Source organism: Halyomorpha halys, unplaced genomic scaffold (assembly GCF_000696795.3).
Source record: "Halyomorpha halys isolate HHAL.00 unplaced genomic scaffold, Hhal_1.1 Scaffold3.1, whole genome shotgun sequence".
NCBI lineage: Eukaryota > Metazoa > Arthropoda > Insecta > Hemiptera > Pentatomidae > Halyomorpha > Halyomorpha halys.
The window spans coordinates 2,613,724-2,634,794 of NW_027115249.1; the positions used below are offsets into that span (position 1 = coordinate 2,613,724).

The 21,071-nt window shown below is 28.4% G+C and overlaps 1 protein-coding gene across 1 annotated transcript; it reads left to right on the plus strand.

The window, feature by feature from the left end:
* The first annotated feature begins 2,174 nt into the window (after positions 1-2,174).
* Positions 2,175-20,970, plus strand: LOC106684516 (tubulin epsilon chain). Its single transcript, XM_014426663.3, has 10 exons — positions 2,175-2,491; positions 2,567-2,763; positions 2,848-2,963; positions 6,206-6,394; positions 8,877-8,997; positions 10,373-10,482; positions 10,570-10,713; positions 12,835-12,975; positions 16,027-16,192; positions 20,538-20,970. Exons 1-10 carry the CDS (start codon positions 2,467-2,469, stop codon positions 20,682-20,684), a joined length of 1,356 nt encoding a protein of 451 aa, XP_014282149.1. The 5' UTR covers positions 2,175-2,466; the 3' UTR covers positions 20,685-20,970.
* Positions 20,971-21,071: the final 101 nt, after the last annotated feature.

A 21,071-nucleotide genomic window follows, 5' to 3' on the forward strand; every position in this document is an offset into this window, starting at 1 on the left:
TGTGAAGTGATTTATCATATTATCTTTACTATACAACTTATATTTATGTATAAAAGTTGGATATCATTACTTTTAATATTAGAACTTTTTTATGGCCATAATTTTACAAACATTTGAATTGAAACTATCCATTGATAATAAAATAAATAATTACAATAAAATTGAATAATTAAAAATATATTTTGTTTATCAAACTATTAAATGGATAATTGATTAGTTTTTATTTGTCAATAAAAGTGTCGGTTATTTCTAATGACAGCAATATTTTATAGAAATATCTTTATTACCACTATCACTAACAGGAATAATTCTATATTATTAATTAGAATTATTATTTTGTAATGTGATACTAATTTATGACATTACAAACACAATAAATAATTATTCATCATAAAATTGATAAATTAATTGCCTTTAGAATGTTTTTTAAAATTATAATATGAATTTATTTTTTCATAAATAAATATGGATTTATTTTCAAAATTTTTCTTGAAATATACCCAATTTAATTAAAATCTCAACTTTTTTGCAAATCAGTTTCAATCAATATTTCATTACAGAAAGATATTTTAAAAAATGCATAGCACTCATGGGAGAGAAACGAAAAATTTTACAAATGATTTAAAGTGATATGGATAAATTTCTCTATTCTTCAAATATTTATTGAGATCAATGAGAGACAAGATGTTTGTAATAATTAACACTTTAAATAACATATATATATTTTATAAAACTAAATGTTGAACCTTAATATGTTTTTTTCCCCACAATATAATGCATTTGACTTCAAAAGACTTATAACTCAGCCATAGAAATTTTTTTCTAAAAACATTTAAGTTCCTCATGACCCTTTACTAATTACTGCATACCCATAAAGCCCCTTCAAAACCAGTTTTGTTGTATCAATTTATATTGTAACGGTTTTTGTATAACCAATTTATGAGAACGAGGGGTTCTTTGAAATAGAGGACAATGACAGAACTTTTTTCAAAATCATTTATTCCATATCTTTATAACCTCTTAAAATAAAAAGGTCCTAAAACATGTAAGTAAAGTGATTGAAATTAAAAAAAAAAATTACTTTTATCAATCCTGAAGTATCTAAAGAAGTATAGTAGAGTTTTTTTTATTATTAATCTTACAAAAAAAAAAAAATTATAGCCTAATAAATAAATAAATTTATTTTTAAACAATGATGCCTTCAAATATACACTTGTTACAAATTCATCTATTTATTTATAATATAACATATTATAGCAAATTATAAGATGTCAATATTTCATGAAGGCCCTTCAACCATTTATGAAAGTTCATGATAAAAGTAATAATAAAACAATGTAAGGAATATATCTGTACTGATAAGTATAAAGTATTCAAGTCCAAAAATTTTTGATGTTGAGCTAAGTACATAGCGAGACTCAGGAAAAAAATTCTCTATCGATTGGCATAAAGGATTTAAGTTGTATATTATGATAATATCCTGGTTAAAACTGTATTGAACGGATAAGTTTTTATACAGAACTTTTTGAACTCTATTTTTCTTCTGAAAAATCAAGCTTATGGATTTATACTTATCAGTACAGATATGGTATTCTATATTTTTTTAAAACATATAATTCATTTTCTATTCAATAATAATGAGTAATATGATTGTAAAGAAGATTTAGCCCTGAACTTTAAATCAGATATAAATAACTGAACATCTCAAAGAATTTCCTGCCTATATATAAAGCTCATTGATTCATTGGGATTCCCAAATGGTATGGCATCTGTTTTAATCAATTTATAAAAATGATAATAAATAGTAAATTTAATTGAAATTAAGTGAAAATTTTATATAAGATTCTAAAATTATGGAATTTTCAATATTGTTTTTATAGAACATGGTAATTTTAAATAAAATGAAAACTGGATTCCTTATAATTTATCTTGTTTTATTCTACATTATCTATCTTTTTAAAAACATGTATTTTAAATATTCTTTTGTTACACTCTGTCTCATAGGTATATAGAAATGTTTTTAAGATTATTTGAAGTGATGAGAGAGAAGATATTTAATTGTATGAATATTTTTCAAGTAATTTATGATCTTATCAACGAATTTGTTGTCAAGTTTTTTGCTTGTATTGATAGGTTTTCATTCCTTTCTCTTAAACCAGAATCCCGTTATTTTTCACGCACTAGTCTTCAAATTGCCGTATTAGAAAGTTTTTATGATTTAGAAACGATTGAAAAGTTTTTTAGAATAATTTTTATTAAGTTTTAATGATTAAAAAATCGGTGATAATGGAGCCGGGAACAGTGCTGCTAATTGTTTTGGCGGCTTAATTGATAAGGAACTGCCTTAAAGGCTACAAGACAACTTCAACATAACCAGCATGTTGATACTTGTTTATTTACGTTTTGTTTTCAGAGGTCTTCAGTTTAGATTGATATTTTTGTTACAAACAGTTGGTTATATCGACAATGAGTGAGTTTATTGTGATACAAGGTAATGTCTTATCAAATTATGCTGTGTACAAATTTAAAATTCGAGTGCACCTCTCAATTTAGCTTTTAATTTTAGTTGGACAATGTGGCAATCAAATTGGAAATGCATTTTGGCCTTTAGTGCTTTATGAGCACGGGATATGTGTAGATAAGTTGGTGAAGCCTTCGTTGAAAGCCGTCCAAGACGAAGCATTTCATAGTTTTTTCGATTTTCCTTCTTATAAAAAATGTCATAACATTGAAGATTTAAAGCGGTGCAAAGTTAAAGCAAGGGTGAGAGATTAGGAAAGATATTGTTTATTTCATTTTCAAATCAGTTTCAATATATGAGATGTCCCTGTTGTCAAACCATTTTAGGCCATACTAATCGATATGGAAACGAGTGTTGTGGAGCGGTTTCATAATTGTAGACTGAGGGATCTTTTCGATAGACCGTACAGTATTACTGACTCACCTGGTTCTGGAAATAACTGGTACATTGTTTGTATATATATTTTATTATTTTTATATTTTTGTAGCTGCAAGTGTATTTCTGTTCTTTAATGCCTTTTTTTTCAACAATAAAGTGTTGCTTGTTTTTCAAGACTACTAACATTTCTTTTGTCTGTAGCTAATACTATATATTCTATACGAGAGACTGTAATGAAAGCACTCCTAAGTTGTTTTCAATTACTTCTATATTACCTTGCAAATGCAGTGTGGAGCATCAGTCTGCAGCTCTGAGGTTTTATAGATTTCACGAATATAGCTAGATGAGGACACACCCTTAATTTTGAATACCCTGATTCTAGGTATTTGTTTTCTGAGGGCTTGCGTTCTAATTTGTATTAGTGGCATATTTTGTTGCATGGTATTGAGAAGCATGGGTTAGGCAGTTCAATGTATATAACTATTAGACTGATGCACCTAACTGCATTTTATATGTTTCACTTTTGAAGATTGCTAGATACTTCTAGATTGTGTAGAAATTGATTACCTTGCCACTTATCATTTTGTTTGCACATGCTGAGTCATTCTTTCTGTGACTTCATATTTTATCTATATTTATCATTGTTCCTTTTTATGCTTTGCTATGTTCTGAATTATTTATTCTTTGTGTGTATCCTATTTTTCAAAAATCTATGACTTATTTATAAAATTGGAAATTCTTATTTCATTTAGCAGCTTCTTTTTTTGGCATATTTAAAGCCTACTTTTCTCACTTTATAATATTATTATATGATAAGTACAAGAAGTATAAGCCACATTTTTATTTTATGTCTTTATTCTTGGCTTCATGTCTATCAACTTAATATTTGTCATTCTTCACTATTTCTACATTTACTTATTTATGTATGAAATATATTTTATGGGGAAGTATTGCAATCATGAAAAATTTTGAATTCCAGTTTTCGAAGGAAGTAGAAATTTAGAGGTCCCCCAAGTTCAAATAACCAAGTCTTGCAAAATAGTATGTGTGTTTGAATAAACTAGCTCAAAGACGAAAAGTTTTATGAAGTTGAAATTACATATTTAGAGCAGGTGTACTCCTTGAATATTTCTGTAACTTTTTGGTTAATATCGACAAACTGAAAGTATAACTATATATGAACAATTTTACACTTTAGGATTTCCTCAAAAACAGCTCTAACGATTTTGATTAAACTCGGTTAATCAATGTAAAATTAAGTGTTTTTAATGTCAGATAGGTCGTATCTTCATTTTAATTGTCTGAAAGAGCTTTAATACAAATTTTTAAAAAAATCTTTATAAATTAAACAAAAGTTTAATGTAAAACTGTTGGATGAATGCGCATTGGGCTGTTCTTTTTTACCAGTCTGTTATATCTTTTCTTGTCGCTATAGTGATGGAATGGTTAGTTTTTTAATTTTACTTAACCTATATATGAGACCATTAAGTTGGTAAAATGGCATAACTCCTTAAAATCATTCATAGCATTCTCAACACTGATTCTATAATAATTTAGCATTAAATACATGGTGCAAATAAGAATGTAAACTGTTATATTCTTATTTATGAGAGATAGTTGACTGTGGATGACTTATATGAGGATAAGATGGTTGGGAGTGTGATCAAAATAAAACACAAATAAGTTGATGTAACTTATAAATATTTGTGTTTTATTTTGACCGCACCCTCAACCATCTTCTTATATATGTTATATTCTTATATTTCTGTCATGCTTTTGGTACGGCAAATATTATTAGAAGTATTTTTCTGAAAATTAATGAAATTTGATTTAGTTATTCTGTCAGTTGAAAGGCTCATTTGGATAATTAATACGACAAAGTATTGCTCCAGAAATATCTGTTCTGAATCGAGAGAGGATTAATTTAGAATTAAAGTGGGGGGAGGGGGTAAGTGAAAGTTGTATTGGATTTCTTTTTACAGTTTATCATTGCATCTTTAAATATTAATCAAGTTCCGTATTATTTGATAGACATGAACTATATTGTAAAAAAAAAAATATTAAAACAAGTAAATGTGATTTTTATTCTGATAAGAAGATGGTCGGGGGGGGGGGGGTGAGGTCAGAAAATAAACAAAAACTTATTTATTTGTGCCAGCATTTTGACCTAAATTTCAGGTCTTCATCTGAGCTAAAGAAAAGAAGAGAAAAAGAAAATAATAAATAAACAAATTTGGAAATTTACATAACTATAAACTAAGTAGAAAGTAGTTAATTAATAACAATAGAAGTTGATAGCAGTTGATTGATAACAATAGAAGATGAAATATAATTTTATAGAAGTAAGAATCATACAAAATAAAATATAAAAAACAGAAAGTGTTGAAGAAATAAACGTAATGAAAGATGCAGAAGAATAAGTAAATTATGAGTAATGGACTTAACATAATGAAATATGTAATTAGTTTCTAAAATAATGAAAAGCAATTTAAATAAACAATATGTAATATATGATACAATGGGCAAAAAAGTTATTTACATGAGTAAACAAAATTTTATAGTTATATAGGTGAGTAAAGAAAAATAAGTTATAATATAGTGTGTCTGGAAAAAAAAATTGAAAAAGGAAGGAGAAATATGGTGAATGGGAAATAAAGAAAGTAAGAAATATTAAAGTTATGTAAGGAAAACTTACATGCTCAGGCAGAGATTCTGGCTGGAGTGGTTGAATTTTAGCTTCACCGATAGAGAGTGGGTAAACCGGGCAAGACCGATAAGATAAAATAGGAAAGAAGAAATTAAATTAAAGTTATAGAGTAAAATTACATTTAAAGTGTGAAACAAAAAAGTATGAGAACAAAAAATCAGAAAATTATAGAAATATTCAGTTGGGTTAAATAAGTGATGATGGAGGTGAGAAAATAAAAATGACTTGTACATAAAAGGTGGAGTGTCTATAATATTGTAGGGAGTTGTAATAAAAATAAAATTATGGGTGTTTTAATAAATTATGTTTCTCTGAGTGATGGTTGTTATCTCTTTTTTTAGCTCTGATGAAGGCCTGAAATTGAGGTCGAAACAACGGCACAAATAAATGAATTTGTTTATTTTCTGACCGCATCCCCAACCATCTTCTCATATTAATCTACTATCAACTATTGACACCTCATTGTGATTTTTATTCCTTGTACTTAATAGATAAGTAATATTTCAAAATTATTTCAGAAAAAAAAATTTGTCTCATTTAAATCCTTTTTATGACTGGTATAAAATATTCATTGTAAACAGTAATTAATTCATTTTCAGGGCATTTGGCCATTATGAAGCAGGTAACCTTCATAAACATAAAATTAGAGAAATGATTAGATCCGCTGCAGAATGTTGTTCTTCCTTGAATGGATTCCTTCTTTTTTTCTCCCTTGCCGGTGGAACAGGTTCAGGCCTCGGTACCGCTGTTCTTCAATATTTACAAGATGATTTTCCTACCATTGATCGGTAAGTTTGTAAAAACCCTAGTCAAATATGGATCTGCGAGTTCTGTAAGTATAAAACTAAAATTTGTCCTTAGATGGTACCAGCTGTCAATGTTGTTACCATCATATCGTTTCCATTTTCTTCTTTTGATATCTAATAAATATTTTCAACTCACACTAATACAATTTTCATATTACAGTATAATAATAATACGGGCTTAGTGAACCCGAAGGTTTGATGCTGACACCACAAATCAGTCTTAATGCAATCCTCCCATCTACGTTTCATTCTACCCCTCAGATGTTTAGCCATTGGTTCAGTGTTTGTCATCATTTTAAGGACTCGTTCATTACCAATTCCGCTACCGTACATTACCATCTTATTCACCGGGAATTATATTTACTGAATGCAGTTCTCTCAATTCAGCATTGTGTAGCCTTCTAAATTCTCTGGTTAATTCGTCCTTTTTTGGCCCGAATATTCTATGTATTACTTTATTTTCAAAAACCTTAAAGCGCTGTTCTTCCCTTAATGTAACAGACCATGTTTCACATACGTAAATAACAGTGGAAAGGATAATAGTTTTGTAAATTTTAACTTTTAGGTTTTTGATCAGAAGGCATGAGTTAAGCAATTTCAAAATTGAAAAATAACAAGCATTTACCTCCTTTGAACTCCTTTTATTTCCTCATCAATTTTGTTTTTCTAGTTGTTGTGGGATCTAAATACTTGAACCTATCTACCTGTTCATAGTTATTTCTTCCTATATCTATATCACTGAAATTGTTCCCGTTTATACTGCTAACTATGTATTTTATTTTATCAGTATTGATTTCCTGACTCAAACATAACATGGATAAATTAAATGTAAAATTGAATTTGAATTGAAAAATAAATTAAATATATTAAATCCTCATAAAGAACCTGTCTCGATATTTTTGATAGCTATAGGAAATATCTTGAAGATATAAAAATGGGCTTCAAATGAATTTAATGAAATACAGCAAGAAAATAAATTTAAAAAACTTGCACTTTGGGACCATGAAAAGGTGATGTATTTCAAATATTCTAAGCTTATTAGATCATGAGTAATGCCAGGTAGATCATATGAATTGAATACAAGGCCAAATTCCTTTAGATGGAAGACTCATTTTTAGTATGATCTATTATGAGTGCTAAAATCTTTCAAAATTTTTAATATCAAACGTTACTGATAACAAATGATTGATTTGAATTAGCAATAAATGATCAAAATATCAATAAAAGCAGCAAAGAGATTTTATTACTTGATGTGCCACCGCAAAACTAGTAACGTATAAAGGAAACAATTTAGGGCTTTCCTTGTCATTGGGTAATTATTTCACTTCTATTGAGTTACTACTTATTTCTATCGATGATGCTTGTACTAGCTGAGCAGTGCTTCACAACTCAAGGAAATGATTTGGCAACTTTTAGTTTCAAAAGAGGAATAATTTGTTTTTTTAGCATGGTATCAACAAATTGTCTGAGTGATGGGAAAGTATATAGTTAGCGATGGACAGTGCTTTGATTAAAATAATGTTTTTTATTTTTTCTATTAAACGTGTATTTTCTCTACTAAAATTCCAGTCTCATATTTACATACTCCATATTTGATGGAGTTATTTTTTATTTGGTTAATATATGTTTCCTTTAAAAAAAAATAAAATAAAAGTTAATGTCAAGGAATATCTCAAATGGGTAATGTTCCATTGTGCGGCTCCTAAAGTTGTGAGATTAATTTCCTTCTTAAACTAAGTAGCTAACAAATCACTAAGATTTACTGGCTTAGGTTTTGACAGAGGTCAATGAAAGAAGAAATTTAGGGGATGATTATCGACATTGAACCATTTTTTCACTGAGCCTTTATCTTGTTATTTCTTTTGTTTCTAATGAATGTTCTAACTACTACATGTTGATTAATAATAATTATAAATAGGTTCGGAGTGCGGTCAGTGAAGGGCATAAATAAGTAAAAACGTATTTATTAGTGCCAACGTTTCGGCCAGAATTTCAAGCCTTCATCGGGGCTAGGATTATCCATTATCCATGCAATGTGGGGCGAAACATTGGCTCAGATTAAATGGTTTAGTTACTATTTTAGTTTTTTTTTATTTACAAAGTCCAAACCATCTTCCATTTATATATCAATTAACCATTTTTCTTGACTTTGTTTATTTTTCTCTATTATATAAAAAAAAATTTTGTGATCACCGTGTATTCACATGATTATGATTACAGTGTAATATTTTATTTTAAATTAATTAAAATCCTGGGATAAAGAGTTATAAATTTTGTTTTCCTGCTTACACTATATTGAAAAAAATAATATAATCTGAACAATATAATATAAATTACAGTAATACAATTTGAGCAATGATTAGTACAATTAAATGTGAATAATTTGTAAAAAAGGGTAATTGGTAAAATTTAAAATATTTGTTTAATTTTTATTTATTTATTTTGTTATTATTGTTGTATTTAGAATCGTAGCCTGTGTACATCCCGGTGAACATCGAGATGTGGTCACTAGCCCATACAACGTTGCATTTTCTTTGAGTAAACTAGCACTTGGAGCAACGTGTGTTTTTCCCGTCGACAACAAAGTTAGTTTTATTTTATTACCTATATAAGATTTTTTTTTCTTAGCCAAGACTTCCATTGGAGTCCTATACTGCCTAATCATGATTGGTGGGGGGGTCAAAGTTTTTTATTTTTTGGAACTGCCAATAGACATCAAATTGGTAAGACTATGTCTTAAGCACTGAGCTACGGGCGGCCCATATAATAAGATTTAATATGATGCTTTATTAGTTCATTACATTCGTTAATGTCTATTTTTTTTTTTAAGTAATCAATTCTTTTGTTTTATTGCTTTTCCTCTTACATATTATTTCAGTTAAAGGGCTTTTTATTTGCAATTAAATCATTACAGTGTAATCTCTGTAATCCGATCTAATTGCTACAGGGGGATGTTTGGATCAAAGAAAGTATTAAGAAAAATTATGGAAAAAAATTAAATAAAATAACAATATGAATATACATAACTATTTTTATTGATTTAATTTTTTTTTTTAATTTTTTTCAGAAATTTGACAGTTTAAAATTTTAAAAAATTAATCCTTTTTGAAGAAGTCGATTTTTTTTTTTGCTGTCCACAAGCCGTATTTTGGGCGGCTACATTTTTTTCTCTTTTATATCCACAGAAATGCTGTTATGATTTTTTTTTAATTTTAAGATTGTTCATTTATAAGTGAAAAAAAGTATAAATAAAAAAAAAAAATTCTTTGTATGGATTTATTTAAAAAATGATAAAAAAAAAAAAAAAAAAAAAAATGAGCTCACCAAAGAAATTTGTATTATACATATTTATACAATAGTAGATATTATGTATTTCTAATTCCAACAAAATATATTATGAACACTTTCATAGGAATTACATTATCCGATATCGAAACTATACAAAATTTCCACTTTCGATTTTCACGGTGATAATAACTTGCCTATAGATCGGGAAGTTGAAAATGTCCTTTACACACGTACACTTTTATTTGAAAACAAAAATGTTATCGCTTGTTGTTTTCTAAAAAAATAAATTTTTTTTTCAAAGCCACTTCGGATTACTGGAGTGTTCAGATTACCGAGATTACACTGTAATGAATTTATAAACAGAATTTGGCTAAGGGTAAATTATTTCTTTTTCGTGTTCTTTATTATTCGTTTTTATTTCCTGAAACTTGTCGCGAATCAAGAGGATGCTCATAAAAGATTATTTTGGTTCATAGCCAATTAGTGAAGTGAAATTAGTCCTAACAAATTAAATAATTATTTTTAACCTTATCAATACAAACTAACTCCTTAAAACTTCAGTACATATTTCTGAAAATAAACAATTATATTTTTCATCCCACTCATTAAGTAATTAATTATTAAAAGCCTATAAAGATCGTTATTTTTATTCTAATGAATTTTCTTATTTAGTCCTTAAGTAAAATTTGTGGCAAAACCAAAGTTACAAAAGATCCTCTCACATCTGATCTTTACCAGAAGGTTAATGCAGTAATAGTGAGAATGCTTCTTAATCTAACCAGGTTTGATAATTTACACATTATATTAAGTATTAATATTTTTATACTTTATTTTATTTTAATTATTCCTTTTTTTTTCTTTTTTTAAAGCGGTGCCCGTTTTCCTGGAAGTTTAAATTTTGATCTTGGTGATCTACCAACGAATATGGTCCCGTATAAAGGAATGCATTTTCTTGCTAGCAGTATATGCCCCCTTGTTTCGGGATCGGAAATTGGTATTAACATATTAAAAAGGTGCCTGACTTTTATTTATTTATTTTTTTTAAGTATTAATTTTATATCTCGTGATAAGTAGAACAAATTTTATGACCTCCTCAGTTTGAAAAGTGCCTTTCAGTTTCAAATTTTCCATCAAATAAATATTTTTCAGTTTTCTCTTTCTCTTTTTTCATTTTCTAGTAAAAATATTTAGTTCAACGTGTGTTAATTAGCTGTTATAAATAAATAAAGTTAGTTAGCAGTAAAAGTATATAAATAGCATATTAGATGGGTAATTTTAGTTTCATTTAATTTATTCTTTTAATTTTATATCTGGATGAATGAGTAGATTCATTCAGTCAGTACACGTCGACCAATCACAGCAGCCCTTATGAAGACCTCCAGTTAGGGTCGAATGTTTGGTATTAATAAAGAGTTGAAACTATTTCTTAATGTAAATATAAGAAGATGGTCAGGGTTGCGGTCCAAAAATGGAACAAATAGTTTATAATTATTGTAATGTCCGACGTTACACCCCACTTTCAGGGCTAAAAAGATACAAAAAAAAAACTGAGAATATTACAACAATAAGATACAAGGTAATTTAAGCTAGGATAAATATTATGTCAAAATAAAGTGATAAGAAATTACATATTAATAAAAGGAAGGAAGACATAAAATAGTATCGATATAAAATAAACTTAAATAAACAATGATAAGAATAAAAAATAAGTAACAATGGTAAGAGTAAAAATGTTTAAAAAAATATGTAAAATATACAGTTAAAAAAGTACAGGAGACGTAGATAAACCAAAAAACAATACAGGAAAAAAAAAAGTAGAGATTAAATAAACATCTTGAAAGAATAAATATAAATAAAAATAATAATAATAATGATATTAAATGATAATATATGAGCAAAGAACAAATCAGAACGACCTACCTGTTCAAAGCGAAAGGTTGAACAGAAGGCAACAATAAAGCAGAAGCGTGGAGGAGGTGGCCAGCCGTTTAACGGCTATATTTCTATTTCAAATACGTGGCGTATACAGGAAGTAGTCATAAAGATATGACAAAAAATGAAAAAATAGGAGAAAGGTACAGAAATATGATAATAATAATAATCATAATAACTATAATAATTTTCTAATTTAGGAATAACTAAGTAAAATTGGAATGATACATATCGTTACTAATAATACGAGTATATAATGAAGAAAATATAGTTAGGGTAGTTAATAAAATATAGGATATAATAACAATGATTGTAAAAGAAGTAACTAATAATAAGTAAAAGTAAATAAAGAGTAAAAAAAAAAAATTGCAAAGAAATAAATAAGAAAAATATTTAGACAATGATAACAACTGTAGTTTTTATATATCGTGAAAATAATCATTTATCTACACTGATAATAGTAATAGTAAAGATAACAGGAGTAACATGAATAATATAAGATGAAATAAGGTAATTTAAAAATCGGAAATGAAAGTTTAAAAAATAAAATAAAAATATATATAAAATTACAAGGTGAGATGTAAAAAGAAGTACTTAAAAATAAGTAATAAAGTATAGAAATAAGTGAAAAATTGTGATAGAACGTTAACAATATAGGTGGTGATAATGATAAGTGAAATAAGTTAATAGAAACATGTGAAGTAAAAGTTTACAAAAAAAAAAAAAATAAGTATAAGTGAATGCAGCGATAGATAATATAAGTGATAGAGAGATAACAAACTGGTGAAAAACAAAAGTATAATAGAAAAATTTGGTGATGATAATAAAATGAGCTTAAAATTAGTTATAAACTATTAGTTCCATTTTTTGCCCGTTATCCATCTTCTTATATTTAAATTTTTACGGTCAACTATTTATACGTATATATTTCTTAATGGTTTATTAAAGTGGAATTAATATTTATAATCAGTATAATACTGTATATAATGTTGTGGTTTTGTTGTAAATTAATAAAAAGGCTTAGCAAACTGAGGTTTAATATCAATACCACTAACGTTTACTCGAGTCTATGAAGATCAATCCTTTGGCATTTACCCTTCAGTTTGACCAATGATCGATAACCTTTGAAATTGCTTTTTTAGTATTATAAGTGACTACTTAATTATTTCTCAGAATAAAATCTCTTTATTTTTTTTTAATAGAAAGAAAGAACTCCTTTATTCAGTTTGTAATGAGGATCATCATTTGATTCAATTGAATGCACTCTCGGGGAAGGTTCACACCGCAGCGCTCATTGGGAGAGGTGATATTCCATTTTCTACTGCAGTAGATTTTCAAGAGAGGTATGTATTTCAATCGTTAGTAGCGATTGGTTATGAATAAACTATTTGTAATAAAAAATTATTTTCAATTGAAGGGATTTTTTTTTTAGCGTTTTGACCTATTTATTTGTGTTTTAACTTATTTATTCATTTAATTAACTTTTTGTTTTTTAAATCTATATATTATAATATCCTCTTATTTGATAAAAAGTTGTTTTTTATATATAGGTGGTTTTAGTTATATTTTATTTTATGTATCAATGTAATATTTATTGATTTGTTTACTAAACAAAAGAAGAAGGTAACCGATTTTGACCATTCAAATATGGAGGCCAAAACAAACTCATTTCAAATATTTCAAGATGGTGGTACGCGTCCTTCCGAAGTCTGGTGAATTGCTGTTATGTTGAGAAGATAGATTAAAATTTTATCAACTTTTGTTATTTTCTATCATTATTGTATTTACACTAAATTTAAGAAAAATTAGAAGAGGAGAATAAGTTTTAAGGAAAAATACATATTAGAAAGTCATAAGAAAAACTCAAAATAGTTGTACGACAATCAATGTAAAAGCCATCAACTATCAAACAATGAACAAAGGAAACTGGAAACTGGTGCTGACCATCCTTTGTCTACGGTCAGTGGTAGATAAATAGAAAGAAGACATCAAGAGTCATTAGTAATCCAAGAAGAGTATATAATTGAAGGAAGAAAGACACTCTTTGTTCGGGTCACCAGTGGATTGGACCTGTCCTGGAAACCAGAGGTGGAGCAACCCTTTGTCTACTCTCAGTGGTAGATTTTTGAGGTAGAATACATCAAAAACCATCAGTCATCAAAGAAGAATATATAATTGGTTAGTTTGCTCTACCTAGGATTTAATTATTTTTGTAAAAGTAGCCATTAATTTTAGTTAAGTTTCTTTGTGTTCTGATTGTCTGGAACAATAATGTTATATGAATAATGTTTTTTTTTTAAACTTATTTATCCATTCAAGTGTTTCCTGTAACCGGTTTTTTTTATTATATTTTCCTTTTAATCTATGTGTTAGTCTTATTCTCGTAAAATGTATCTATTTGTTTGTTTTTGGTAAACTGATCTACTGCTGTGACTATGAATGATGGTCTGATTTCACATTACCGTCTAACATTGAATTTGTTTAGCGGGTCACTGAAGAGGATCTAGGAGGGTGAATTATGGAGAGCGAATTTGTTGATCGGGTGAATTGAAAAATTGTGAAAGGGTGAAATTGGAGGAGCAGAAATGAGAAAGAAAAATAGGAATGAATGAAACATTTGTATTTGTTGTACAGACCGAAATGGATTGTGGAAGGAAACTGTAGGGAGGAAAAAAATTGTTTATTACATCTTATTATTGTATCTCTTTTTTTCTGATTATACCATGTATGTGTAATTTATATATGTCCGATTATGGATTGATAAGTATGCTGTGTGAGATAGCAACCTGATGTATTTAGGCAGCATAGATAAATAAAGTATTTCTCTCTCTCTTAAAATAAAACTCTCATATCTGTTTAATATTTAATCTTTTCATTAAATATAGCTTTGATGATTACAAGGTTTCAGTAGATCAGAATAAATAAAAACTTTTAAATTTCCTTTTATTTATTTTAATAAATCTGGATTAATGTTACAAAAATATTACAATATCTGTTTTTTAATCTATTTATTTGTTTTTTAAACTGATCTACTGCTATGACTATTGTGTCTTTGATTTGTTTATTGCTATCTAATGATAATCTCTTTTAATCTGTTTAACGGATCAAATGTGGGTTGCGGATCACTGGAGAGGAGAGGTATGAGAGAGTGATAAAGGGAGAATAAAATTGCCAAATAAATGGAATAAAATTGTTAAATGGGCGGGAATATTTATAATATATTGTATTTAGTTTATAGACAATTATTGATTATAAAAGGATAGGGTTGAAAAAAAGCTTGTTGTTATATTGTGTAAATATATGTAGTATATATCATACCGATCATGGATTGATTGGTATGCTGTGCTATATAGTAACCCAATGTATTTCGACAGCATGGCCAAATAAAGCATTTCTCTCTGTATAGGATCATGGTATTTGATTTTAATTGCTATACTAATGTTCTATCTATAGAACTCTATAGAAATAAAGTATAAGAATAACTGGAAAGCCATTTAAAAAGTTATAATTACATTTTAATGAAAACTTATTATTATTACTTTGTTATTGGAAATTTGAGTTTTCTGAAAAAGTTAACGAATCTTGAAGTAAAGTTAAACACTTCTGAAATTTTGAATTTTTAGACTTTTTTATAGTTTTTCAAAAAAAAAAAAAACTTGAAGATGGGATCTACTCCATTTTTTTTTTATATGAAAACCTCTAGACAGACCGGAGAGAGAAGAGATATTGTGGATGTGGGGGAAAACATGTTTCTCAGCTGCAGTACTTTCATGTACCTGGGAGGAGTTGTGACGGAGAACAATAATTTAGAAGTAGAAATTAAGGGGAGAATGGTAGCAGGAATCAGATGTTTCTAAGCCCTGCAAAAAGCTCTCCGATTCAAAAGTCTTTCCAGGAAACCTAAGCTTTTGTTGTACAAAACAATAATTAGGCCAGTGGTAATGTATGGCAGTGAGACATGGACTCTAACCAAGGAAAATAGAAGATCTGTACTGGTTTGGGAGAGAAGAGTCCTGAGATAGATCTTTGGAGCCGTTGAGGAGCACAGGTGGAGAATCAGAAGCAATGACGAAATAAAGGAATTTTATGGAGAGCCTGATATCCTCTGTGCTATTAAGAAGAGCAGGCAAAGATGGTTGGGACATGTAGAAAGGTGAACCAGGAGGAAAAAGGAAAAGGGGCAGACCCAGGTGTTGGTGGCTGGATGATTTAAGAGGGATGGGAATTAAAAATTGGAGGAGCGCCCAACAGTGAGTGAGTGACTCCATTTTTTTAAACAAACCCTTCAATTGTTCTTTTATATGTTGTTAGGGTTACTTTATTATTAATGTTTAATAAGTATTGAGGATTTTTCTTTTTTCTTTGTTATGTATAAGAATTTTATATGTTGACAGACTAATAGCAAAATTGAAGAGAAAACCTATGGGCATTACGCTTGGCCTTTCCTCAGTTCCTCCACACGATTCGCCAGTGTCTCTTCTCCTATTAACTAATTCCTCTTCGATGTCAACATTTTTCTCTCAAGCTGTTAATGACTTTAATTCACTTTTCTTACGAAAGGTAACTATCATTTTTAAGTATTTATAATTTTTATAGTTAAACATTAGTTTGATAATTTATGTAACAAATTTTATTTTCTTAGTAAAAACTTGTGTATACATATATTTACATTAATATGTACTGTCTACTTTCAGTACTTAAGTTTCCAGGTAATCAGAAATATTAGGGTCGAGTCATAAGTAAATTCCGTTTTTTTATCAGATATTTAATTTGCTCTCATTAAATTACAAAATTATGTTAATTTATTATTTATTCAACTCTATTATCTATAACCTTCTCCTAACTTCCTGGCAGTTTATCAATTCCATTGTTGTAAAATGTGGTTGGTTTAGACGGGAAGAAGTTTTTGATACCCAGCCTGATTTGCTCTTCTGAATTGAAGGTTTTTCTATTCAAAAACCCTCCATTTCAGATGTAAAAAATAAACAGTTTAACATAATGTGTATCATAAAAAACAGTTGACCGAAGACTAAATGAAGTCTTGTCTATATAGTGAAAACAAAAACTTGTAATGGTAACTCTTAGCGAGTAGATACGAACAATAGATTCTACTTTGGTGCATCAGAAGTTACTTATGACTCAACCTAATTGTTAAGTGTTGATCATTTTGAGCTGTAGTTAAAATTTTTGTTTAAAAATCAAGGGCTAGAATGAACAACAATTTGTATTTGTGTACATTTATAAGTAGATTTATGCATTTAAGTATTATAGTTTTTAATCCTGAAATTAAAGGGACATAATGTGCCATTTGCTCTTTGCTACCTTTATTTTAATATATTTTTTTTTTTTTAGGAATTTTTATATTTTTTGATTTTCCGTGATATAAATTTCTTTAAAATTTTTTCCCCATTATTCCCTATTCAAGATCTTTCTCTTTCCTATGTCCTGCCAAATTTTATTCTACCTCATTTTTCCATTTTACTTTAGGTCATCCATTTTACCTTCTTCTTTCCACAACCCATTCCATAATTATCTTTAGAAGTCCTTCTGCCGACATTCTTTTATTTTGCCCAAACCAACATAATATTTTTTTCTTCTATGATTTAAAGTATGTTCTTTTCTAACCCCATCAGCTCTTGTATTCTTTCATTTTTTATTCTTTTATGTTTGGATTTTCTCACCGCTCTCTATTTTAACTATATTTCTAATTTAATTGACATTACAGTCCGAAACCACTACTTTTCTGTGTTTTTGGCTTGTGACTTGACTATGAGTTAATGATAATTAGTCGCCATTGTAGTTCCTAACCAGCCCTCTCTGCATTTATTATGTAATTGTTTGGACATTTTGATTGTTTTTGTGAATCAGACCTCTGTGATTTTGTTCTTTGACTTGAATGTGAGTAGATACTATTTAGTCTTCTGGTGTAGTTCATTACCAGCCCTGTCTGCATAGGTTGTGTGTTGTTAGTCAACTACTGTCACCATGTGGGCCCACTTACATTTCAACAATTGGACTTGGAAACATCTTCTCTGATCCATCGGAGTCAACCAGCAGTATTTTTTTTATATTTATTAATTTTTGGAGAAGTTAGTCGGGGGGGTGGGGTCAGCAAAGAACAACATAAATAAAGAAAACCATATTTATTTATTTTATGCCAACGTTTCGACCTGAGTTTCAGGTCTTCATCAGGGCTATAGTGTAAACGTCGGCATAAAATAAATAAATATGGTTTTGTCTATTTATGTTGTTCTTTGCTGACCGCACCCCCGACAAACTTCTCCAGTCATTAATCTACACCTCATTTATTAATTTTGTTTATTCTTTCATTTTATTTTTATCTTGATAGACACTTTTATTTTGATTTTACTTTATGTTTTCAATTGTTAGCTTAGTCAAATAAATGTTAATATTCAGAGCCAGCTTGATTTTTTGTTCTTTTAGAGTTTTCCTAAAAAAATATATTGTCTTAGGGATCTTAGGGGGAAAATAACACAATTATAATAGATATGATGAGAAGATGGTTGGGGGTGTCGGACTTAAATTTACGATCTCCTATGAGTAGCCCTGATGAAGGCTATAAACTCCGGCCGAAACGTTGGCACAATTAAATAAGTTCTCTCAACTTGTTTGTGTTATTTACTGACCGCACCCCCAACCGTCTTCTCATCATATATATTATCTACGGTCAACTATCTTCTCATCACAGTTATATTAGAATGTAATTGGGAATCACAATTACTTTGTCACAGCTTGGGAGATCACAATTACAATTAGAGTAGTTCATGAAGTAATTGCAATACAAAGGGCTGCCAGTAGCTCAGTGGTTAAAACACAGTCTTACCAATTTGATGTCTATTGGCGGTGCTGGTTTTGGATCCGGCCTGGGGCGTTGATTTTTTCATTGAGTGGCGGTCCCACAAAATGAAAAACTTTGATCCCCAACCATGGTTAGGTAATATAGGAGTCTTGGCAAAAGAAGAAGAAAAAAAAAAGTAATTGCAATTATTTATAAATAAATCATTGTATTTAATTACAATTACAATTATTTATTATTGTAATTACTATTAATATATTCTTGTTTGAGAGTGGTTTAGTTTATTTAAAAACAAATTTGATTCTTTTTTCTCAACTTTATTCTTTTCAAAACCTTCCAACGTTTCGACCCTCAGGTCATTTTCAAGGATACCTACAAACAGTTTTTTTTTTTTAATTATTTTTATAACAATTTCATTATTTCCTTCACTTACATACTGATTTCTTTGGTCCTACCTTTATTTTGTTGTCATTTTCTCTTTTAAAATTCTTAAAAATGCCGGCTAATTGCCTTTGTCCCATCTCTAAATAAATTAATCATTAAAATAATATCATAATAACATTATAAAATTTTTTGTTTTTTAAAAAATAGATTCCTACTTACATAACTTCTTATATATAATTCTTTCTTAAATTTAAAACTTGTACTTACTCACTAGTGGTTAGTTATAAAAATTTTATAATGTAATTATGATATTATTTTAATGATTAATTTATTTAGAGATGAGACAAAGCCAATTAGCCGGCATTTTTAAGAATTTTAAAAGAGAAAATGACAACAAAATAAAGGTAGGGCCAAAGAAATCAGTATGTAAGTGAAGGAAATAATGAAATTGTTATAAAAATAAATTTTAAAAACTGTTCGTAGGTATCCTTGAAAATGACCTGAGGGTCGAAACGTTAGAAGGTTTTGAAAAGAATAAAGTTGAGAAAAAAAGATCAAATTTGTTTTTAAATAAAATTGTAATTACTTTTTGCTCAACTCTGCTTGAGCTCCAAAGGACAGAATTTAACGTTGCAACGGCCTTACTTTTCCTATTCATCATCACTGGTGGACGTTTCCATTCTATTCCATCACCAGGTTCCTTCATTATTTAAATTGATTCTGGGTAATTTAACTTCTCTGTTTTTTTTTTTTTTGTTATTGATATTCAGTTCTCATGTTCCATAATATTCGATAACTTTTCTGAGCATGTAGTTGATGTCCTTATTTTGAGCCAGTATTGCTTGGTCATCAACAAACATAAAGTTTGTGGTGTGTACATCTTCACTGATCTTTTAATGAGGCAAGATGTGAAAATTTGAGTTTTAAAAATAACTGTTGAATAATAGAAGTAATGTTTTTGACTTTGCCCAAAGAATACAAGTTGTAATGGTAACTCATTTGTCCCGTTGCATTAGTTTTTTAAAGAGGAAAATTATTATCAATTCATCTAATAAACAAAAAAAATTATTTTTACTGATTGATTTCTTTATAACAGGGTAAAAAATTGGTAACATTAGGGAATTGTATTCTGCGAAATTAAGGAACAGAGATTTCTATCAAATTCATCAGAAAGTCGGAATTTTCCCTCATGACTTCGTACATTTTCAAATCCACTGAGTACTCTAGAGTTTACATTTAGTCTTTCTCATTCTCAAGTCTCTTGATTTTGTGATAATAAATTTTATCTTAAAACATTGTTCTAAAATGAAACAAATATAACTTCAACTCTCAATTAGGAAATTACATAATTAGAAACAATAAATAATTCTTAACCTGTTGGAATAAATTATTTATGACTTAGTGTATTACACATTAAAGTAAAAGTGAATTTTAAAATTGCAAGAAGATAGTCCAAGTGACGGTCAATACAGGTATAAAAATTGTAAAGGTTTAAGGCTGTAGTCAAACCTTTAGGCATCAGCCCTGAAAAGTGGAGCAAAATCTAGGTTAGCATTAAATAGTTTTTTTTTACTGTTTTGATACCTTTATTGACCGTCACCCGGACTATCTTCCTACAATCTACTTCATATAATCAACTATCTTCTTCCAATATGAATTTTTAAATATTTTATTTTTAATAACTTTGTTTTAATTTGTATACAGGCCTATATTCACCATTATTTAAAAGTTGATGACTTCGAATTTGAAGAGTTCTCTGGAGCCCGAGAAGTACTTTTGTCACAAGTAGATACCTATACAAAAACATATGAAGATATGATTCATATACCAAGGATTAATGTCGAAATTTGACATAATGAAAATGTGTTTTTTCTCAGTTGGACATTTGCCAAAGAATTACGTTGATGTGCCTTCAAATTTTATTTTTTTGTTTTAATATTATTAAATTTGTTCGATCAAAAAATTTGTGTCAGTTCTAATATGGCTGTGATATAACATTGTAACTTTGATCTGAAAAAAATAATCAAACTTACTGCGTGTTTTGTAATTTGTAATCAAATCAGTAAACTTATAAGACTGTTTTATTACATTTATTTATGTGTTTGAAATGAATTATACTTGTTAATTGTAAAAAAAAAAAATAAATATTATTTTCTTCATAAAAAATTTTTTTTTTCTTGTTTATCCTCATCTATAATTACTAATATATTGTTGGACATGCTACTGACTGAAATGAGT

Bases quoted from the DNA above. Each gene is read 5' to 3' on its own strand.
- LOC106684516 (XM_014426663.3), top strand. From the start codon at position 2,467: ATGAGTGAGTTTATTGTGATACAAG. The intron at 2,764-2,847 runs GTGAGAGATTAG...AAACCATTTTAG, and splicing joins GGTGCAAAGTTAAAGCAAGG to GCCATACTAATCGATATGGA. The intron at 12,976-16,026 runs GTATGTATTTCA...ATATGTTGACAG, and splicing joins GCAGTAGATTTTCAAGAGAG to ACTAATAGCAAAATTGAAGA.